Source organism: Sinocyclocheilus anshuiensis, unplaced genomic scaffold (assembly GCF_001515605.1).
Source record: "Sinocyclocheilus anshuiensis isolate Anshui unplaced genomic scaffold, SAMN03320099.WGS_v1.1 scaffold612, whole genome shotgun sequence".
NCBI classification, from domain to species: Eukaryota; Metazoa; Chordata; class Actinopteri; order Cypriniformes; family Cyprinidae; genus Sinocyclocheilus; species Sinocyclocheilus anshuiensis.
The window spans coordinates 335187-348719 of NW_015554098.1; the positions used below are offsets into that span (position 1 = coordinate 335187).

The window sequence follows — 13533 nt, forward strand, 5'->3', positions numbered from 1 at the left end:
AAGAGTGGAGTAAGATGAATTGGTTACCAGTTGTACAACTGGTACAGGTATTGAGATAAACTAATGCAGCAAAAGCAATATTGAACAATTAGAGAAACTGAAATAGAGCTTATATATAATGAAATATGACTTTCAAAAAAGTAGCATTGGCACATCCTTGCCCAGGATGGGCAACTTGAACAAGTTAACTATTTCCAAGTGAAAACATTAATGTTATACACAGTGATAATTCAGTAATGCATTGATCTCTTCCACATCTTTGTGCTGTACCTTTCTTGCAGACATCTGTAAATTAAAATTGATTTAGCGTGTTTTAATATTTGTGAACCATTTTTACATTAGTAAAACCAAAAGCAATCATGCAAATTTGTGGACAGTGAGTTTCAATGCTTGTTAAAGGAACCAGGCAAAAAAATTAAAAATAGAATTCAAATAGAGAGAAATATTATTTTTTATAAACATTGTATGTTTATATGTGCATATGTCTATGTTTTCAATTAAACAATCAATGTTTTCAGAAACAATATATCCATTATTGGGAGGAAAGGTGCTACATGAAAATAATATTGTATATACTAGAGAATCGTATATACCAGAGGTCGCAGGACAGTTGAACCATTGACTCAAATTGCCCCACAACCACCATTTATATAAAAAATAAATAAATAAAAGTACCAAATTGAGTAATTTAGGTCTTTCCGTGTTTGCAAATCATAAAAATGGCAAATTCAAATTTTAAGCCTAGATAAACCAAAAAAATAAAATGATTAAAATCAATGTTTTAAAAGCATACATTTAAATATATAGCACATTTTCCTAAATGCTACCCTCAATCACAATCACGGTCCATATTTGAGTCATATGAGTCTCAAGATTCCTTATTTGGTGTTTATTTTGTGATAGAAGTAATATTGAGAGAGAAATTTATACATTTGTGACCGTAAAAATGCATTAAAAAAATTCAATGGAGTTTGAATGGCACCCGGTGGCTAGTTTTAGTATAGGAACCTACATTTTTTTTTTTATATCAACTTCAAATTTGGAGCACAACTTGTTTAGACATGTTCATGGTCCTAAATGAGAAAAAGTTACACAATTTCTGGAAGAAAAAGATAAGTTAAATAGTATTTCATATACATTAAAAATAGAAATGAAAGCTCACTTTTATCATATGAGTCTGAGAAAGTCTTATTCAGTACTGAAAATAATGAGAAAAAGCTAATTTCTTCTCTTTCCAGGGTAGTAAAACACCAACATAACAACATATACCCAAGAAATATATTTAACTTGGGTCTGTACAGTGGCTTTAAAACAAAAAAAATAAAAATAATGTGGGTCAAATTGACTCGCGAACATCAAAATCGTAACAAATTTATGTGTGTGCACTTCAAAACACATCAGTGTATCCTCACTTTGCATGCATGTTCATGGCCCTAAATGAGAAAAAGTCACAAAATATCAAGAATAAAATCACAGGTTAACTGGTATTTCCAAATGGGTCAAATTGACCCAGAACATAATACAAGGGTTAAATAAATTATTTTGTTGGTTTGACTTAAAAATCATATATCAAAAAGACATGCTTTTTGACATGTATGCTATGTTACATTAGCTTATATAGAGTGCTTTTGGGATGACATATTTTAGGCCAAATCCCAGAAACGAGTTAGCGTTTCTGATTCCCATTATCCTGAATGGGTTTTTGGCTAATGCCTGAAATAAGGTAACACAGGAACAAGCTTTTTTTCTACAACATAAAATACATCCGTAATACCCTAATCTCTTGGTCACAAAGCTTGTTTTCTGCAATAATTCAAAAGCCAATGAATAAATCCAGGCATTTGTCCCCTACAAAAACACATCATCACTGCAGCACTCTATATGAAAATCAAGGGAAATTCTAAAAACATTTTTAAAGCAGCATTTTGTCCTTAAACACAGGACAAAGTTATCAGTGAACAACACTGATAATTTAAAAAAAGATCAGGGATCGGCAAATAAAGGCCTGAATAACATCAGTGCACCAGGCATGAGATCTATGCTGTATTAGTCTTTATGCTGGATAAATCCAATTGTTTCATGAAGACGTTTTGGAGTCTTGTGTGTTTTTCCTTTTCACATCATTCAAGTCCACTGGTGTAAAAGCTGAAGAGCAGAAACAAACAGTTAGAGAGCATGCATGCATTTAAAAAAAAAATTGCAGGTGACTTTAGGAAAAGGATCAGAAAATATAAAACTGCATTCAGTTTTTAAGAAAAATCGTCATTGGCAAGATAAGGGCTGAGATACAGCTGTTCAAACAGCCAAATATTTCAACCAATAGTTATTATTTATCATTCTATGTTCCTTCAACAACAAAATACAATCCTCAGAACAAATAAACTAGTTACATACAGCTTAGTGCAGGGTTTGGCGTCCTCTCCACATACTTCTGAGGTCCCTGGATATTGTTTTCACTTCCCTGGCAAGTCTGCATTTCTCTCATGACACGCTGCCAAGCTGTTGGAAGAAGAGTTAATGTTATAGAAAACTCTAATTCCCCCAAAATATACTCTTCTCTTAAAAATAGGATATTTTTGATGGGTCTCTGACATTTGAAAAGATTTCTCACGAGGCAACTTACTGTAATGAATGAATCGCACATTTTCCTCGTGTGCTGGTGTGAGTAGTTCTTCAGTGTTGGTTGGGGAACAGGCTCCAGACGTCTGCTTATAATTCTGAACCATTTTTAAAGTTGGAGAGCTGCCCACAACACTGTCAAAATCCCTACGCAACAGTTTACTATTATTAAATCAAATTTAAAACACTTAAGTGACAGGCCCACTGTGAAAGATTCTATTATTAAATGGGCAACACGGATTCAATTCCCTGATTATTTGTGTGCTATCTAGGAAGTGTCAAAAGCACAAAAAAAGGCGGCTAAAATCTGAATAAAACTGGCTAAAAACTGTAGGAACAGCTTTTAGAGCCGGTCTATTCCTAAACGTATATATTTAATTCTAGATGTTAGCTGTAGTTCAAACTATCACAGCAAACTAGCTCGGTATTTCACTAACGTTACGCCAAGCGAAGTTTTATGGTCAGTCTCACAAACACTAATTTGCCGTTATATAGCATTCAAATAGCAAATGTGTCTTCATATTTTCCCATAACATAACAATATTTTCGCGACAGATATCCGGCTAGTTTGGCAAGCTAACGTCAAATAACAAAAACCCTCGGCAAAACACAACAGAACTCGATGCTTAAACCAGGGATCGATTTAACGTAACTAATATATTACGATTAATGTGACTAAAACTTTTGCGCATTCGAGACTTACAAAGTGGCGTTGAAATCCTTTGTCCCAGCCAAAAAAACAATTATCAAAACAACGTACACCGCTGTGCTCAGTTGTGTCTAGCACAATCAGTGATGTCAGATTGGAGAACGAATCATTCGTTTGAATCGGATCTTTTCAATGAATCACAAATATCGGTTCGCCATCAACATACTACGATGCCACTTCTTTATGTGAAATAGATGGACCAGTGTGCGTGCGCTTGCAGACATGTCTGACTCCTAAAGGAGCTGAAATCCAATGAGTGTACTGACAGTAAGGCTAATTGGTATTTAACGGGAAAAAATGTAATGGGTCAAGCAGGGGCGTAGATTACGCGGGGGACGCGGGGGACGTGTCCCCCCCACTTTTAATATCACGTAAATTCGTCCCCCGCACTTTTTCGGGCAAGTGTGTTCGCATAGAGGTTTTCAAGAGCTGGTGTGAATAAATATAGATTTAAATTAAAAGAGACAGTATAGTCTGTGCATGATCTGATGCTTTATTCGGACCCAGATTAAAACGAGATTAACATCGCGGAGCGCTAAACACTCATGCAGTGTGTGTTTCATTCACCATTGAATAGCTGGAAATAAACAGTGCTAGGATTCCAAAAAAGATCAATTGCATAATAGCCTACATTTGCCAGTCTGAAGCCAATATATCATTTATTATTATTATTTATTGCAAATGAAAATACTGAGTTATGAAGTAGCAGAAGGCAAACGGACATCATCGCATGAAGCTAAGAACTACACAAATCAACAGAATATATGGACAACAAAGAAAAAAACAACTTTTAAACAGAGCAGAAGTAAAATGGAACTTTATATATATTTACAATGAAGGTGAAATTTACCCATGAAGACAAAGCAAAAATACAATATGTTCAAGATGAATGTCCTTAGAATGAAAATCTGAAAAAAAAAAAAAAAGATAAGTTTTGTCATTGTTACCTAACATGATAACTTCTGACCAAAAAGACTTGGCGAATGGGCAATGATAAAACAGATGTAGAATAGATTCTTCATCAATATTACAAAATGCACACGAAGATATATTTTCAGAAAACCTGCTCAAGAATAAATTACAAAGGTATCTATGAACTATTTTGAAATGGAGTTCTTTCATTTTACTTTCTAATAAAAAGTCTGAAAGGTCCACAAGTTTTTCAATTCAGTTTGGATAACATATCCTCCATTTAAATTGTGCTTTAGAGGGGCTTAGTAAAGAAGTTAGTAAAACTCGAGAAAATTGTAGCGCTCCAAAAAGAAATAAATAAATATATCCTTGTACTGCAGGTGCGTAGAGCCAGTAGGATATTTGAAAATGAGCAAGAGGGTGGCTAACCGCACACTGATTGAGCACTGAAGATAGCAATGTGCTGAAACGTTTGCTTGCTTGCTCGTGTCCATTTTTTTTATTCACATGCACTTTGCACAATGCAATTTTATAAAAAACAGCAGAGTCGTGGTAGAAAGTTCGGAGATGGTATTAAAGTAGCTCAGTTTAAATGTATTGTATGAATTGTCCTTACTATGGAATAAAAAGTACGGGGTGTCTATTTACATTTAGTTAAAAGTGGCTGTAAATCATTAATTCCAGTGGCACAGATGCACAAGTGTGTGCCCTTGGGTTTTTGACGCGATCGACCCGGGTTCGATCCCACCTTTTGCCGAACTTTTTTTTCCCCTCCCTTTTCAAATCTATCAGTGTGCGGTTAGCCACCCTCTTGCTCATTTTCTAATAAAGAAGTTAGTGCATTATTTATATACGGTGGCTGAGAAGTGCAAAGCAAATCACAATTCTGAAAACAAAATAACAAATTACAAACGCAAATGCAAGTCTAAAAAACAAGTATTGAGTGTAAATTATCATTTTCATTTAAATTTTTTAATGAGTGCCACCTTATTGGTACAATAAAGCCCTCCCTACACCTACCCTAACCCTACCCGATACTTTATTTTCAACTTTTTGATTATTTCCTTAATTTTTATTGAAAATAAATGCCTTTACGATGTGATACGAGATTTGAAAAGGGAGGGAAAAAAAGTTCGGCCGAGATTTGAAAAGGGAGGGGAAAAAAAGTTCAGCAAAAGGCGGGATCGAACCCGGGTCGACCGCGTCAAAAAGCCAATGACTAACACTTACCCATCTGCACCACTGGAGCTGATATTTTAAAGCTACTTTTAACTAAATGTAAATATACACTCCATATTTTTTATTCCATAGTAAGGGCAATTCATACAATACATTTAAACTGAGCTACTTTAATACCATCTCCGAACTTTCTAACACGACTCTGCTGTTCTTCGGCTGGTTCTTCCTGTATACGTTGATTGACAGATGTCTCCTCCAGTCAGCGGTGAGTAATCCCAAACCAATGGCGCTGTCTCAAACTATACCTACCTTTTCCGGTTTGTCTGATTTGTCGTTGTGTTTTCTGACTTGTTATTTTGTTTTCGAATTTGTCATTGTGTTTTCTGACTTATTATAATGTTTTCTGAATTGTTGTTGTGCTTTCTGAATTGTTATTTTGTTTTGTAGACTTGCATTTGCGTTTGTAATTTGTTATTTTGTTTTCAGAATTGTGATTTGCTTTGCACTTCTTGTCCACCGTATTTATCTAATACATAAACACCATTGAAAATGATTGCTTAAACAGCCACAAATAAAGTAATTTGTTACCAGACAATATATTTTCATTGTTTCAAATAATACGCATGTGCTATGGATGTAAGAAGGATGATGTTTAAAAGTAATCTTCCAGGACAGTTACAGGACAATAAAAAACCAAAGGTACTCAAAACCAGAGTAACTCATTAGATAAACAATTCTTAATCTAGTTAATTTTGAAAGTCTGGTTAATGATTTTAAATTCTAAAGTATTAGGACCACCCTCCTTATAATTTCTTATCATAGAAGTCCTTTGAACACATTCTGTCTTATTTTTCCAAATAAAGTGGAATAGCAGAGACTTAATAAATTTAATAGTTTTTTGATCAACACAAAGGGAAAAAGCAGGATAAACTAGGCGTGATATGCCCTCAGCCTTAGTCAGCAGGACTCTCCAATAAATTCTCTCTGCAGCCAGCAACATAAAATCTTTTTAATACTGTCTAACCTTGGCTGCAAATTGTGATAGATATGGTCTGAATCTGATCTGCAGATATCAACCCCTAGATATTTTACATGAGTTTAACTTTAATACCATCAACCAAATTTTGATTTTAATTATGTACATATAAAATTTCACTTTTGTTGGAATTTACTACTAATCCTGAAGATTAATGCATTATTATTTTATGTATATTGTGTAGCTATGGACACAGACAACAGCCAAAATAAAACAGACAGCATTGTTTTTTTTATGTATATTTAGGTATAAAAACATTTAATCCATTACATGTATAAAATTAAGATTTTCTGTACAATTTCTTGTTTTATATGTAAATGGGAAAAAAAATCACATACAATCACAGTGAGCTATTTATCAAACTCACACTATAGTGCATTGATCTGCGAAAAATCATGTTTTAAAATAGAAAGTGTTAACTATAACAAATTGACAGAAAAGCTGTTGTGACTGTCATTAGCTTACAGCAAGAACACACTGCATCGTCTACACTGGAACAGTTCCTTCTTGTTGAGGCAAGTGCATCTCACATCCTAATCAATGTCATTGGTCCCAATGCACAGGACCAGACAATTATAACCAGACACTCTGTCAAGGTGTCTCAACTACCAGCTCCAATGCATACACAGTGGCTGTTCCACTCCTTTACCGGTTTCATCCTTTTAATGTGGCAACTGCCATAACAGACGAGAGCAATCAGAACTTCAGTGTCAGGCAAGTTCAGGCACAACCGACCCCGAAGATTTCAAGCAGCTCTTTGCTGTCTGGGTCAATAAGGTCAGCAGGCTTCTCCCCACAGTCATTTTCAGCCTCAGTGTCTGCACCCAAAGAAAGCAAGTACCTGAAACAAAAAGAAAAACTACCTTTAAATCTTTCACAAGTTGCTTGAGAATATAGCTGGTAAATGCTTTCATTCATTCTTTCTTTCTTTTTTGATAAGGCTTCTTTGCTGGAACACTTTGCCTTTCATGTTTTCTTTGACAGAGAACTAGTAAAAAAGCTAGAAATCACAACTAAAGGCTTGTCTAAAGTATAAATAGTTTTGTCTAATTTGTGTTTACCAAAGTCCAAATAATACATTAAATTAAGAAATGTGCTTACTTAGCTATTTCTGGAAAGCCATCACTACAGGACATATGGAGGGGAGTCCATCCGTCCTCATGCCTCTGGGTGATGTCAGCCCCAGATTTTACCAGAAGCTTCACACACTCCAGGTTTCCAGATAGGACTGCTTCATGAATGGCTGCCATGCCTGGACAATCAGCAAGGAGTTAATGTTAAAGGACAGGCTCAGACAGCTCAATTATCAGTAGATTAAAGCTTGAGGCACTTTGGATTATATTATCAAACAGTCAGAGCTAACTAGACAAAAATGGCATTGCTGATTATTAGGATAAATTGCCTTTATTAGAGATCAGGGAATGCATAACTGCATTTTAATTACTTGCATGCAGAGTATATAGTTGAGACTGAGCATAGATTTACTTTCCATAGCTGACTCAGTTAAGTACACAAGTAGTTGGTTTTCCTACCTGAATGGTAGATGGTGTCCAGACTCACTCTTCTGGTTCTAATGAAGCGTACAATTCTCTCCAGCTCTCCTTGACGGACATGATCCTGAAAGACTATGTCATTGGGAAAGTGAACATTGCGAACAGGTTTGATAGAAGGCCGTGAATGAAAGCATGACACTGGTCTAGTGTCATTTGGATTGCACCCCTCATAGTGCATGGTCTGGGTGACTGGACACTGGTAGTACTTCATTCTTTAATGTTCTTGTTCCAAAGATTGGATGAAAAATTCTGCACTAATTCTCAATGTGGCTAAAGGTTCAGCACAATCAGAGGTCTTCAGAATTTCTTCTTTTCCAAGGTGCTTGATGACTGCAGCTTCTCAGTCTGTCTGGTTGTTTGTTTGTCTCTTGATGTAGAGCACCTTCCTAGACAGTCGTTCAGAAGTTTGTCTGAAGTCAGGGCTCTATGTGTACCCTATATATACCCCCCACTAGACTATATTAAGAGACTGTCGTCTCATAGTGGAGATGCCTGAATTGGAAGACGAGTGGGTGTGATCTGGAGTCACACCCCTACAATTCTCAGCCAACTTAGCAATGAGATCCGTAACCTCAGCTTGTTTTCACACACCACATTTGAACCAGGCCTTTCCCCCACCCCAGCTCCTGTTGCCACACAGCAGGGAAGCCAACATTAATTTCTAGCACACAATGAATAGGGTATAAAAATGGTTTATAGGCACAGCCTGGCAAACGTGAAGGCAAGGGCAAGTTGACGGTCACAATTAGAAGTTTAAAATAACACTTGAATAAACAGCCTGGCTCTTTATCTTTAAGTTGGCTGCCAGCAAAAAGATGCTCTTGCTCTATTTGCAGATGACCGTTTAATCACATTAATATGTCATAATTCCTGACAGCAGGCCTTACAGTGATTTCTAGTTTAAGTCTACCTAACGTTCTATTTTGTGGGCTATTATTACTCAGCACCTACCAACAGTTCCAGAAGTTTCTCCATGTTCTGGGTATAACACAGGGTATAAGTTATTTAAAACGGTAAAAACCCAGTGAGACATGGAACGCTCACCTCCAAAAAAACCCCCCCCAAAAAAACCTTAATTCATTCATCATGTACTCAACCTCATGTCATTCCAAACCCACAAACTGTATTTTTTGTCAACCTGTTAATGCAGCTCTTAGGACAACTTTCAATGGCAATTATTGTCAAGCTCCAAAAAAGCACTAAGAAAATATAGTACAAGCAGTTCAAAGAATTTATCAGTTTTAAAGTCCCATAATAGCTTTGTGGGATGACAAGACAGTAATTTTTTTCATTCTATATTCCCTTCTGGCACAGCTCCAAAAACCCATTATTTTCATTGGCTGCATAACTTTTGTTGTTGTTCCTTCATTTTAGCTTGACAACTATGACCACTATGAGGTCTTTGTTTTACTAATGCATTACTGAACCACATTGAATTGTCTTATCAACTGACTGAATCAGTCATTTTAAAATAGAAAGTAGTCAAATAAAATTCACCAAACATATTTATTACCATTTTGTTGTTTATTTGGCCACCAGTTTTCATTATCAATATCAATGCAATGGAATGCTTTGTCTCAAACATGTTGACAAATTTCAAAACCCAAATCCCTCTCAATTGAATTCCTAAACCCTCCCTTTCTTTAAACATCACCCCTGAAATTCACTGCTCCTAGAAAAATAAAGACAGACAACAAGAGGGTTAACCAAATCATAGACACGCACAACCCTGAACCCTGGCATAAGGAGAAAAGACTGATTAAGTTGGTTACAAGCACACTTTCTCCTCCCCGTCACATGGACCACTCCGACATAGTCAACTGGCATTATACCTCCAGGTGGAAGGAATCTTCCACTAAAGTGATGGAAAGCAGGAAGGGTACGGGAGAGTTATTGTCCTTACAAGATGGTAAATCTTCATTTCAGTAACTGATATGGAATCTCTGATGGCACTGAATGAAGTGCAAAATAAGGTTTCAAATCATCCTCCCACATCGGCCAACTCTGCCCCAGGTAATTCAACAAAAGTGCTGTTTCTGGGCCCTTCAGTATGGAAGATAATAAAAAGAAAATAACTGAAATATAAAATTAAATAAAACAAGTTCTCCACTTTTACATCTTTAAAAATAATTCAGTAGCAGGTGTTAATTTGGAAAAGGAATACAAAAATGTGGTTTGACTAATGAAACGGGGAAGGTACCTCAGTTTGGTGTCTGCTAAATTTTTTTTCACACTATAATAATGGGCTGCTATTACAATTTTATTTCCACCCAAAGGTGAATGACATACAGCCCCCTCTACCCTGAAATGTCCACTCATTCATATCACAGAATTAAGTCAGAATAACTGGCTTTCCCCGTATTTCCAGTATTATACTGCAAAAAATCTTCACTGAGCCTCCGGAACACAAAAGGAGGTAGTGGGCAGGTATAAAGAGCAGTTCAACAGATTACCATTAGAATTTAACCTAAAAACCTAATACAATTTAATGCAAAAAGTAAACTGTACAGTAAAACACTTCAAAGAGATAAAGTCGTTGTGGGCAGAGAGGCACTTCTCTGGGCTGCAGATGGTTGGGCTGGACTGGTAATGACAACTGGCTGAAAGAAGACCCTGTAACGCCCGGTGGCTGTTCGATTAGTTAGGAAAAGCTTTAGTGTTCACAGACAGGGAAGTTTAAAGTGGAGGTGGTGGTGGTGAAGGGGTTTGTCTTGCCTTTTCCTCCTGACTCTTATAACTCATCGTGTCCCTCTTCCACATCTGAATCATCCTCTGCATCATCAAGATCCAGATCCTGTGGAATGAGTTAGATATTCTTCTTAGAATACATGTAAAAACATTTTAGTGCAATGGCATCAATTTGGATATTTGCCCACCAAAACAAATGTTTTCAAGCACAATCATGGTCATCCCTACCAGAAGGCCATGTGTACTAGCATGACTGCAATTCATCAAAACAAATCTGCCCTGCCACAAACATGCCAGTAATCCCTGCAGCAAAACAAGTGCAACCGAAATGAGTTCACAGGGGCTGAGACGTGATCACCAGCAGTGTTCGGTTGCAGAGTCCTTTCCTCATAGCTGGGACATGTGGACTAGCTAGTGTTGACTGACTTAGTCCTGTCAGTGGTGGTGGTAAGTGGTGGGGAGGGGGGGAAATTGGAAGGTAAACAGCTATAACAGTTGTGTTGGGCATTAGTGGCAATGATAATGTTCTAAATTTAAACTTCCTAGAAGCATTCCTCTGGATGGATTTCTGTGGTCCTGGATTGTGCCTAAACAAATGTGATAAACTTCAGAATCTATGAGCCAAATGGTTTAGAATGAACCAAAAATAGGCCATTAGTCTAATATGATCTGGAGATCAGTGAAGCCAGCAAGACAAAAAATGATCAACTAATAAACCCATTCACTTGAAATACTGGTAGTTTTAGCTTGTCTAGTGGCATTTAGTAACTGACAACCATAACTAGTGTTTGCTTATGCTAACTTACGGGTGGGTGACCTCACAATTTTATAGTGCGATTAATCTCCATATCACAATCTACCTTTCAAGCGAATTATAGAGATTGTGATTCTTTTAAGTCCACGTAATAATCGGTAATGTCATGCACCAATTGGTCTGTGCAGCATGGCTTCAAGTCGAACACTCCTAATATTAAAACTACAGAACTGACTGCCTATTAGATGGCTGTGCTGTCTGGCCAAATGATATCACGTGTCTCTATCATGTGACGTGATCAAAACAATTCAATGCAAGCTAGCAGTAGGGCTGTGCAATTAATCAAATTTTAGTTTGTTTCAATTTTGGCTTCCAATGATTATGAAAGGTTGATCATTGTGCTGCATGCCATTTCTTTCCTTCCCCAGGTGCTTTCTGCATGCGCACTCCGTTTAAGCATGCACCTGAAACTCAAAGTGAACTTTGCTTGTCCATGTTGTTTCACTCAGTCAAATATACACAAAATGTCAATTTTGGCAAGTATTTACATGAAGACAGTCAGTTATGTCTTAAGTGAACAAAAAGCTGGGAAAATAATCATATGTATCAGTATTAGATCCATGCATTTGGTATGTCTTTAGCGCTGTCTGTGCAATTAATGTTACTCAACTGAATAATTTTAGTAGCTTTAATAGCATCAATGTACATTTAATTCATACAGTGAAGACTATTCAGTGTTTTAACATTGTTCACCATTTTGACAACCGATTGTTTAATGCAATAAATTGTGCAAATAGATAAGGCTATAGACTTGTTACAGTCTGGATATTCTCTAAATATTTAGGGAAGAACACCCACCCAGTGCTAACTTTAAATATTTGAAAAGCAGACCTCACAAAAAGGTTCACATCAAGCTTTTAAGGAGAGACTCAAAGCACGGCTCCATTTCAGTACCCCAGACTACAAAACGAGCAAGGAAACATTTCTAGAGAACATTTACTCCAGAAGCAGTTCTATTCACCTGCATACTTTATGGATTAATATTAATTGGTGCAGATGAAACTGTTGGCAATGACAATCATGCAGTAAAAAATGAACAACTGATTATGTTCTAATGATACAAATGTCAAAAGATTGATCTTTTCCATCTTCTGAATCTTCAGAAGCAAAGGGTCATCCAGTAGGCAGTTATTTTTTAGGACACTTCATTTGGGTGTCAGAAATTAAGGAAATCAGCATCAAGAATCTGATAAAGTAACTGAAAATCTAATCATTGTAAATGCTTGCAAACAAACATCTCCCTGAATTAAGCCAAAACTTTAAGGTTGAAGGAGAAACTGGGCCACTTTAATGGACTGCATCACTCAGGCTCTTGGCAAGTGCCTGTCCGACAGATTTGCAGCAGGGTCTTTTACCCCCTGCAGAGGAGGACCAGAGCCAGGAATGCCCATGAGAGCGCAAAAAACTGCAGCTCCATAAGCAAACTCTCCAAGCTTACAATCAATTTTATTCCAACTATTGGTGAAGTATCAGCTTTTATTTTTATCTTTTTTTTTTTTTAAACTCATTTATGTGCACATGCATAACACTTCCAAAAGTTTAATTACTGAAGTAACAAACTAAGCAGAAACGATTTCTCTGTGGCCAAAGCTGCCAGATTTTCAATTGAAATTATGGTATGGTATACTTATGGTATGAACAAGTAACAATTCAATCAAGTTAAACAAAACAATTGAAGAAAAATTAAACTGCAACCAAATCATACATACATCAGAATCTTCATCCTCATCATCTCCTGCTGGTGCCCCACCTTCTTTTCCTCCACTCTCCAAAAACTTTGTGAATCCATCTAGTGTTCTCTCACCATTGTAGTCAATTACCTAAAGAAGGGGGGGGGGGGAAGACAAGGGAAAAAAATAAATAATTTAATAAAAAACAAAACAAAAAAACAAACATGCTACTGCTACTAAGGAAAGGAAGGAAGGAAAGGAAAGGACGTGTGGCCAAGTATGGTGTCCCATACTTGGAATTTGTGCTCTGCATTTAACCCATCCAAGTGCACACACACAGCAGTGAACAAACA

The 13533-nt window shown here is 36.6% G+C and overlaps 3 protein-coding genes across 5 annotated transcripts in view; all 3 read right to left on the reverse strand.

The window, feature by feature from the left end:
- Window positions 1-973: 973 nt before the first annotated feature.
- On the reverse strand, window positions 974-3410 carry LOC107669547 (protein FAM195B). 3 transcript variants are annotated; one of them, XM_016461824.1, is made up of 4 exons: window positions 3323-3410; window positions 2624-2754; window positions 2395-2499; window positions 974-2145 (listed from the first exon to the last, which is right to left on the reverse strand). In XM_016461824.1, the coding sequence occupies exons 2-4, from the start codon at window positions 2724-2726 to the stop codon at window positions 2078-2080; spliced, it is 276 nt and encodes a 91-aa protein (XP_016317310.1). In that variant the 5' UTR covers window positions 2727-2754; window positions 3323-3410; the 3' UTR covers window positions 974-2077. The 3 variants fall into 3 exon arrangements, with proteins under 3 accessions (XP_016317310.1, XP_016317308.1, XP_016317309.1); XM_016461822.1 differs by having other exon boundaries at window positions 2624-2766; XM_016461823.1 differs by lacking the exon at window positions 3323-3410 and having other exon boundaries at window positions 2624-3308.
- Window positions 3411-6855: 3445 nt separating this feature from the next.
- Window positions 6856-8410, reverse strand: ppp1r27b (protein phosphatase 1, regulatory subunit 27b). The gene is made up of 3 exons (XM_016461800.1): window positions 7988-8410; window positions 7557-7707; window positions 6856-7296 (listed from the first exon to the last, which is right to left on the reverse strand). The coding sequence occupies exons 1-3, from the start codon at window positions 8217-8219 to the stop codon at window positions 7176-7178; spliced, it is 504 nt and encodes a 167-aa protein (XP_016317286.1). The 5' UTR covers window positions 8220-8410; the 3' UTR covers window positions 6856-7175.
- Window positions 8411-9513: 1103 nt separating this feature from the next.
- Window positions 9514-13533, reverse strand: part of LOC107669525 (protein disulfide-isomerase) — a 40247-nt gene continuing 36227 nt past the window's right edge. The window contains exon 10 of the mRNA XM_016461795.1: window positions 9514-10802. Coding sequence (XP_016317281.1) covers window positions 10740-10802 — 63 coding nt within the window. The 3' untranslated portion in view covers window positions 9514-10739. The remainder of the gene's footprint in view (window positions 10803-13533) is intronic.

What these genes read in the sequence shown, in the direction of transcription:
- ppp1r27b (XM_016461800.1), bottom strand. Translation starts at nt 8,219, where the DNA reads ATGAAGTACTACCAGTGTCCAGTCACCCAGACCATGCACTATGAGGGG. An exon ending in GGACACCATCTACCATTCAG is followed by an intron (nt 7,708 to 7,987) that starts GTAGGAAAACCA and finishes CTGATTGTCCAG; the next exon opens with GCATGGCAGCCATTCATGAA. An exon ending in GGCTTTCCAGAAATAGCTAA is followed by an intron (nt 7,297 to 7,556) that starts GTAAGCACATTT and finishes TTTTTGTTTCAG; the next exon opens with GTACTTGCTTTCTTTGGGTG.
- LOC107669547 (XM_016461824.1), bottom strand. Translation starts at nt 2,726, where the DNA reads ATGGTTCAGAATTATAAGCAGACGTCTGGAGCCTGTTCCCCAACCAAC. An exon ending in TGTGCGATTCATTCATTACA is followed by an intron (nt 2,500 to 2,623) that starts GTAAGTTGCCTC and finishes TTCTTCCAACAG; the next exon opens with CTTGGCAGCGTGTCATGAGA. An exon ending in GCCAAACCCTGCACTAAGCT is followed by an intron (nt 2,146 to 2,394) that starts GTATGTAACTAG and finishes TCTGCTCTTCAG; the next exon opens with CTTTTACACCAGTGGACTTG.